At 28.8% G+C, this 9,535-nt stretch overlaps 1 protein-coding gene across 1 annotated transcript; it reads right to left on the bottom strand.

Moving 5' to 3' along the window:
- Nucleotides 1-234: 234 nt before the first annotated feature.
- LOC132942535 (isovaleryl-CoA dehydrogenase, mitochondrial) lies at nt 235-8,374 on the bottom strand. The gene is made up of 9 exons (XM_061011047.1): nt 8,038-8,374; nt 7,389-7,478; nt 4,761-4,982; nt 4,419-4,580; nt 4,071-4,233; nt 2,511-2,604; nt 2,311-2,401; nt 1,171-1,339; nt 235-545 (listed from the first exon to the last, which is right to left on the bottom strand). The coding sequence occupies exons 1-9, from the start codon at nt 8,164-8,166 to the stop codon at nt 412-414; spliced, it is 1,254 nt and encodes a 417-aa protein (XP_060867030.1). The 5' UTR covers nt 8,167-8,374; the 3' UTR covers nt 235-411.
- Between the last annotated feature and the right edge of the window lie 1,161 nt (nt 8,375-9,535).

Below are 9,535 nucleotides of genomic sequence, written 5' to 3'. Positions count from 1 at the left end.
AGGTATCTGCCATGCCCCAAGTGGGGGATGGGCGGCACTTCTCTCCGGACACCGTGACTTGCCCGAAGAAAAATGCCACCCGCGGCCAGGTTCGAACCGACGCCTCAATCCGCTCGGCCACTCCGTCCCTACACAGTATAAATTAGGTGCCTACCAATAGCGTATATATATTCAGTTATAATATTATATAATTTTAAATAAACAATAAACAATAAAATCAAAATCACACAAATATACAACATTACAACATAATATCTGCACTGTAGTATTGTAGGAATACTAACTGGTACAAAGTGTATTTTGAGAATAGAAGTACATTGTAATAAGATTATACACAAAAACCATTATAACGTGATCGATGATAGGGCCAACCGTTTAAATACCTATTATTGAAAACATAACACAACCGTGTTAAGAGTATTCTTTGTTTAGCGATCTGCCAATAATTAGTCTTCTGATTTCACTGGTCCCTGCACCAATTTCATACAACTTGGCATCTCTCAGTAATCTTCCTGACGCGTAATCGTTTATAAATCCATTTCCACCTATCATGTCAGTGGAAAAATATATGCTTAAGGGGCCTCGCCACGGTCATTATTTAAGGGGCAACATTTAGGCAATTTCTAATCTTGTCATAGCCGCCCGGGCTCTATTTGTTAGTTGTAAATGATTATTAGTGTGAATCCTCTCTCGTACGCGCATGCACATGTCAATATCTCGATAACCATAATATCAATTTCACTACACGAATTTTACAAAAACATACATTTGTTTTGACAAAATTAAAGTTAATTAGGTACCTAACGTTGTCTGATTTTGATTCTGAAAAAATATTTTAATTCAGCAGAAAAATATCTGTAGACCGTACGAAACATTTTCCGTTTTTAATATTAATTTAATTATGATTCGAAAAAGTTGATATTTTCAAGTTTTCAATTACAGTTTACAATTATATAAAATTTAGTTTATACAAAGTGCTTCGTAGGATCTATAGACAATTTTTTGGTGAGTTCAAACTTTTTTCAGAATCAAAATCGGACAACGTTAACTATCTTTAATTGTGTCGATACTTTAGGTCTTCTGAGTTAAAATTGAAGGCAGTAGCGAGGGCCCTTGACGAAACAACAAGGAAGGTAAAGCCGTAAAGGTTAGCTAGACTGTGATACTTACCTAGACATTGTATTGTGTCCAATGCCATTTTAACAGAGTTTTCAGCAGAAAAAAGTATCACTCCAGCACAGTCTTTGCTGCATACGTGGCCTTTATCGCAGGCTCTACTTATGTTGTATAGATAATTCCTAGTGGCACTCAAAATTGTATACATATCGGCGATTTTAGCCTGAAATGTATTAAATAAAAATATGAGTAAAATATAATATATTTTTAGATGTATTTTATAATATACTCTATTCGATCTATATAGTAATACTATACAGAGTTATTATCAGTGTTGGGTAGTAACGTAACAAAAATTACAAATTACTGTAACGCAATTACTTTTTCAGTAACGCAGCAGTAATGTCATTACATTTTACTTAAAACAAAATCACTTTTTAAAAGTGATTTCTGTGAAGTGACGCACTATCGCGTTATTTTCCATATTATTAAAATAATAGTTTTGAATGTACCTATTACAAAAACAAGCCGATAAGATATTCCAGTAAAATTGAAATCAATCATATTTATTTTCGATTACGATAATAGTTAACAATATTAAACAGAAATACATTTTATCACTTTATTAATAGAGAAAGAAAAGAGTTTGGTTTAAAAATAAAATTTAATTAAAACAAATTATGATTTTTTGACTAACCTAACCATTCAGAAGATTGTAAAATATTTAAATATACATAATAATTGAATCACATGAATTGAATATGATTAAAAAAAAAAATAATAACTGTTATCAATGATAAAAAAGTAACGTTATTTGTAACGCACTACTTTATTAATTAAAACGTAATGTAACGTGATAAAAATAATTGTAGATATCCCAAATGTAATTTAAATAAAAATATTTGAAGTAATGAGTAACGTAATTTCATTACATTTTAAAAGCAATTTACCCAACACTGGTTATTATGTACAGTAGTAGGTACTGCAGTAGACTTAGAAAGTCGTACAAACTACAAAGCATTATATAAACGATTATTTTTATATTTCAATAATTTAAAGATAACCAAAGACCAAACATTTCACTATTCTATTACAATTATACGGTATTAATATTTAATTATTTATCTGACCTACCTATTATAAACAATGCACGTTATATGCTTAGGCCATTTTAATCTTTAATTAGAGGCGTACCTGAATTAATTGAAACTCTCCAATTTTAGTGTTGAACTGTTCTCTAGAATGAACGTAATCAAATGTCAGGTCTACACACGCTTGCATTAATCTAAAATGTAGACATTACAAAAATAACTACTGAATAATAGTTTATAATAGCGATTAATGATGTAATCATTGATAATATATTTTTGATTATAAATTTTAACTCAACATACCCAACAGGCCCACCAGAAAGCACCATCCTTTCCAAGTCTAGTCCGGACATTAAAACGTATACGCCTTTATTTTCCTCGCCTAATACATTTTCAACTGAAATAAACATAAAATAATACAAATATACAATCATGTTTTATAGAATTCAATATGCAAATTATGAGCAGTTTTTGTATTTCAATATTTTACATGCCTAATCATAACTCACTAAACAATTAAAATATCGTAAAAAACCATAATAAGAACACAAATAAAGTTTCTACCTTTAAGTTTGTTAGTATAGATTAATTCACTCTAATATTTCAGTTAACAACATACAATTTGTTCTGCTGAACTCAAATTCGATACGTATGTTTTACGTATGTAACTTTATAAGACGGAGACTAATGACTATTAAGGATGATACGTTAATTGTACGTATAATACGCTACTAATCATAAACGGTATAGGTAATAAGTATAATATGTATGTTATAATATACAGGATAAAACCAAAAGAGTATAAATTTAACTAATATCAACACGAAATATGAAGAGAAATGTGGAAACTCTCTCTATCCAAAGACAGCAGTAAACTGGAGATTGAACCAATGGAGGAATTACCAGCAGGACACGAATTAGACTGGCCAACCTGGATATCCCTCAATAAACTCACAGTAGGAGTAGGCAGATCTAAATACAACCTAAAGAAATTGGGCACCTATCACTTCAAGACAACTCCACAAGATGTACCTAAGTGTGGTGTATAGAACAAGACATGGAACATCTACTGAACTGCCAAAGTTGACAATCTTCCTGTTCGAAGGATGACCTACACTAGCAAGTGCTATCGAAGTGGCAAGATTCTGGTCAAGGGATGGTCTAATACTAAACATGATCAACATATCTACCAACTTCGACAGTTATGTTGCCATAAAGATATTTCCTTTCAAATTGTTTTAATTGTATTTACTAATTTATTTATTTTATTTATATCCATGATTTTAGATGAATTGTAATTTGTATTTATGAATTTATTTATTTTACTGTATTTATGACTTATCACCATTAGTTCGTATTCGTCTTATTGTCGTTGTATGACACGAAAAAAAAACTAATACCGATTAGATTATATATATTTACATTTATAGAAAAATATTTCCTAGCGTATATTATACCGCATCTTGCGGAAATTTATGCTGTTTTTTACTGAGAATTTAGAATTTTATATTATTCAATTACAATATTATTATTTGTTACCTATAATTTATAAAGGTAATGTATATAAAAGAAGTATGCGTAGGTATATCGTATATAGAGTTAGTCGTTAGCCGGTTAGGCATGATTTTTAATATCTGACTTACAAACCCAAAATTAATTTTACATAACTCAACACTTCAGTTTAGTACTAGGTACCTAAGTATTAAAATCAAGGACTTTTCCAAACTTGTAATAGATAACTAATATTATTGTCAATTTGTAATACTTTTCAAAATTACAACAATATTTGAGTAACGGCAGTGCATTATAAATTGTATCAATTATTTCATGATTTATAACTTATATTATATAAGTTATACTTACCAGGTACTTTGCAATCTTGGAAAATAAGTTCACAAGTGTTAGAACCTCTCATGCCAAGTTTATCGAGTTTTTGGCCAGTAGTGAACCCTTCAAATGTTTTCTCAATAATAAACGCAGTTATACCATGCTGTTTTTTGGCATCTAGATTCGTTCTAGCATACACCTATAGAAAAATATAATTTTTAATCGTAATTAATAATCATTATTATTATAAATTGTTTTGCATTTAATCATGTACAATTAATATTATTATACGTTTGAAATTTTTTTTTATCCAGTTGGGGATTTAACATACAATAATATTTTCATATTAATTTTTATCATAACCGAATAAAAATGTATAGGTACCACTAGCACATCGGCGTCTGGTCCATTTGTGATCCAAAACTTACTACCATTTAGAATATAATGGGATCCTTTTCGTTCTGCTTTTAACTTCATAGAAACTACATCAGAACCAGAACCGTGTTCAGACATTGCCAGCGCTCCAACAGCTTCACCTTTGCATAACTGTAAGCCAAACCAAAAAATATTGTTTAAAATTATAAATTATAATACGGAGCGTAGTTATACATACGTATATTTTATGGTCAATAGTATTATATTATTAATGCATTTGCACTTAAATTCTTGATCTAAAGTTTAAAAAGTATATTTATAAACGTATAAATGCATAATGGTAATACAAACCCGTGGTAAGTATTTGGCCTTTTGTTCTTGCGTACCGTTCAATTGAATTTGGTTCATGCACAGATTGGTGTTGGCCGCGTAACTCAGGCCCACAGATCCGCTGGCTCTAGAAATCTCTTCCATGGCAATGACATGGTCGGTATAGCTACCTCCTGTACCTTCATATTCTGTTGGAATGGTAATGCCCAGGAGACCTAGCGATCCCAGTTCCAGCCAGCATTTCTGTTTACAATTTGACAACATTATTGTGTCATTATTATTATTATTATTTTTTTTTTAGTATATGAATTAGGTAGTTAGGTATTTATAGACTATATTAAACATTTATACATATTATATAAAATTACTGAATTACCTAATGGCTAATTCCTAAATTGTACAGCATCTTGTATTCTTATGCAACATTTTTCATACCCACCCACCTAAATTAACCCCTCAAAAACACACACGTGACATAGTATTTTAGACGTGTTTTTTGCCAAACATTCCAATTGATCTATTGAAGCGATAAGAATTCTGAAAACAGATTTGAATTCGTCGTCAAGTCTATTTGAAATCGATTTTCCCACATTGTTGATATTATCTCCCAAATTCCACAAAACGTCATATTAAAAAAGAGTATTTAAACATTTTTGTATTTCAATTTTTGGAGAAGCTAAAATCAAAAAATCAAAATTGTGGGAAAGTCGATTTCAAGTAGACTTGACGACAAATTCACATCTGTTTTCAGAATTCTCATCACTTCATTAGATCAATTTATATGTTTGGCAAAGAATCCGTCAAAAATCCTATGTCACGCGTGTGTTAGACAAAAACAGAAAATCACGGTATGTAATCCCCTTAAGAAGATATGTATTAGGTACCTACCTAGTACCTATACTACATGTGTTTTTGTTTAATAATCATAGATATCCTTCAGAAAAGTATTAAATAATTATATCCATTAGGTACCATCCTTCATTTAAATTTTTTTTTCAATTTTATCGAATAACTTCCAAATTTGAAATATTTTTACTTAATAGTTAATGTATACATAATATAATGTAAATATAAAACATCCATTCAGAAAATATTTAAAATACATTTCAAATACTTATAAGATTTGAAATAAGTAATAAATAGACAGTGAAACATATCTTAGTACACGGATTATTGGCATATAATAATAAATTTAATTACATATAGGTATTAAATTTAAATTAAGTTATTTTACATTATACGCTGCTTTAAACTCAAACAATTTATTTTGTTTAAAACAGTTAAAACCAAAAATAGACAATTTTTTTGGATAAAGGTAGACAAACTTATGAGTAATCTTATATTACATTTTAAAATCTTGGATTTTAAAAGAAAAATTTTATGAATTATCAACTCAAAATAATTTGCTAATTTTCGTGATATTTCCGTATTTTGTCAAAATTTGAACTTTAAATGCTTATAAATAAAAACTGTGACTAAGGATTTTTAATTTTTTTCATCTGCCTTTAAAAACAATAACTTAGGAGCCTTCTATTAAATTTTCAAGCTTTTTTACTCAACAGATAAAATTTTATTGATATTTATAGAAAAAAAAAACTAAAAAAATTGAAAACTGACAATGTCCGTAAACAGCTCAAAAAGAATCAAAATATTTTCAAAATTTTATGGTGTATAGAAAATGCTAATATAAACATTCAGTCAAAATGTCATGTCCCTACGGTCATTTGTTTTAGAGTTACACCAAAAACCAAAATCGATTTTCTCGAAAACAGATTTTGCGTAAATATTCCCGTTTTTCCTTAATTTTTCTTTTGTTTTTCACGTTGCTTTTGAAAACTACTGGGAAATTTTAAATGTTGACCCCCGAATGCACTAACTAGATTCACTTTTCTATCAAACAAGATACTAAAGTTGAAAATCAAAGCATTATTTTCAATTTTGATTACTAATTATCGTGCACCCAGACACAAAAAATAAAAAACACATATCATTGTAAAATCAATAGGTACATTCATCGCTCCGCTGAGAATCTAATAACCGCTTTTGAAAACTATTGAGAAATTTTTACTTTTGACCCCCCAAAGTACCAACTAGATTCACTTTCCTATCAGAAAAGTTACTGTTGAAGAAAATCCAAGCACTTTTACTGTCCTTAAAGGTGATGACAGACACAAAAATGAAAAAATAAAAAAAAAATACACATCATTGTAAAATCAATACATTCATCGCTTCGCTCAGAATCTAAAAGTAAGTTAATAATATTATAGCAACGTTCTATATACAGAATATACTCGTATAATATTGTTATCTTATTTGTTACAATATGTTACCTAACTTGTTCAAGAATAACAACTAACAGGAAAAATATTAATTGACTATAATAAAATAATAAATAATAATACGTATCTAATTACTATCTATGTATATTAGTATGTACATTAGTACCATGAACTCTTCTTAGTTCATGATTAATACCTAAATACCTTCTACAAAATAGGTAAAAAAAGGTATAGCTAATATACTTTATAATATTATTTATTATACTTTAATACTAATATCATATTATGCTATGCCACAGATTATATTTTGAAAATCTGTTATAAAGTCCGTGGTTATGCATTTAAATAATAACAAATAGCAATAAATTACCCTTAGGTCATTGAACGTGTTTGTCTTGTCTATTTCAGCCGCTTTTGGTGCTATTTCTCTCTGCGCATAATCGAAAACGGTTTTCCGTAACTGAAAATCACCAAAATTAATTAAATTGAATGTCAGCAATCTTGTATCTTGATTATATAATTATACTTATATACCTCTATATTAATATACCCCAATATAATAGACTCTGAGACTCATCTGCCTATGTACTTATTGTTTGCATTTCATATTACCTATATATGTCTGTTCATATATTTATTAATTATTTTGTAGGTATTTTTCATGTTTTGGCAAATTCCTAAATTCCAATAGCCAATAGGTAAAAGTTTATTGATGAATATTATGAGATTCATAATTTATTTTATGATAAGTATTGATCTCTAGCCTCTACATAATGTCAACAATACGAACTCGTAATTACCAGTACCTACCTAACCTAAACACTAATCAATAATCTATTTATAATTTATTATTTATGTACACTTTTAAATAGGTATTATAATGTAATTAATAATCGTTAATAACCTATATATTATTATTTTATAATAAAATCACGTATATATTATTTTAAATTATAATAAACTTGGATCTACATTATTATTGTCAACTGATTAAAAATAAATATTTTCTACTTACTTACCTGAATTTGTTCATCGTTGAGGTTAAACAAAATATCGTCGATTGGATAGTGCGATAGAAACCGCCGTGCTATTGTTCGATGACTAAAGCTTGTGAGAAAAAAACTGCCAATGCGAACTGAACTATTCATATTTTGGGCGGTTTAATGCGTTTAGGCAAGCTTATTAAAAATGTAAAAATATAATTAATCCACGTACCTATGTAAAATGCGTATATTTTATGGCTTAGAGGCGTATTATAGTAAATTTATTATTAAACATACATCGCACATGTCCTATAGATTATTGAAACTGAAAGTGTTTACCTACACTCTACGGTGAAATTAATCATTATACAGTTAATAAGGTCAACCCACGATTGTAGTAGCCAATAGACGGAAGTAAAATAGAAGGTAATAAAGTACAAACTGATGACTAACAATTAATACACGTGATCAGTGGCGTACCCAGGATTTCAGTAGGTACTGTGGGTCTGTCTCATTTACGGGAGGCTACTGAGTAGAAACTACAACCAACTATGTATTACAAAGTCCTTAATTATATTAAAAGATCATCCTTAATAGTTAGGCATTAATACCAACATTCAATATAGCTATATACAATTTTAAACTTGCTTACAAACTGTAGGTATTATTAATTAATTGTTGCATTAAAATGTATATTCAACTAACAAATTTGCCTGGAGTATTTAAATAATTTTGAGAAGGGATTATACATATTTAATGTTTTATTTGTATACATTTATTTGTGGTGTATTTATTTTATTTTAGTTTTCAATGACTGCTTTCAATTTTACAATAGATATCTGATCTAGAGAAGGGTGTTCTAGATTCTAATCAAATACAAAAAATAATGCATTTATAAAATTTGTATTCTTATCAAAATACATAAAAATAAAAGTACCAAGTATACAAATAATTAAGATATAAAAACATTATAATAATTTTCTGCGCTTCCTCATAAGTGCAAATGTACTAATTACTTAGTCAAAATCAATTTTTTGTGCAATATTACTTTCAATGCTTAATATTGCCAAATTTGAAAGTCGATCTTCGTTCATTGTTGAGCGAAGATGTCTTAAGTAGTTTTAACCGGCTAAAACCTCTTTCTGCAGTTGCACTGCTTACTGGAAGAGTATAAAATATTTTATACAAAGTGTATACGTTTGGATGAGAAGAAACCATGTCTCGAGATATCATGAACTTTAATAGTGCGTTTAATTTTAAAGGTTCAGTTTCATCATAAACTTGATGGTAAACCAGACAAAATAAACGGTATTCCATTTATACATAATTTTTTTACTACGAGCTTCCATCATTAATATTTGACACAAATACAACACAATACGTAAAACACTAAGATTACAGCGGACAGACGCTCGTTTGCAAAATAGTAAGACATTAAATACGGCGAATGAGTTACATATTATAACATAATTATATTATACATTATTATATAATAACACATCCATAACGATTAACGACCAGGGCTCATGATGTT

The sequence above is a fragment of the Metopolophium dirhodum genome, chromosome 4 (assembly GCF_019925205.1).
Source record: "Metopolophium dirhodum isolate CAU chromosome 4, ASM1992520v1, whole genome shotgun sequence".
Lineage (NCBI taxonomy): Eukaryota > Metazoa > Arthropoda > Insecta > Hemiptera > Aphididae > Metopolophium > Metopolophium dirhodum.
The sequence above is the reverse complement of the archived record's forward strand: the minus strand, read 5'-3'. Positions and strand labels throughout refer to the sequence as shown.

Coding starts and splice junctions, on each gene's coding strand:
- LOC132942535 (XM_061011047.1), bottom strand. CDS start 8,166: ATGAATAGTTCAGTTCGCATTGGCAGTTTTTTTCTCACAAGCTTTAGT. Junction 4,983..7,388: donor ACACGTTCAATGACCTAAGG/GTAATTTATTGC, acceptor AATTGTAAACAG/AAATGCTGGCTGGAACTGGG. Junction 2,605..4,070: donor CCAAGATTGCAAAGTACCTG/GTAAGTATAACT, acceptor TGTTTATTTCAG/TTGAAAATGTATTAGGCGAG.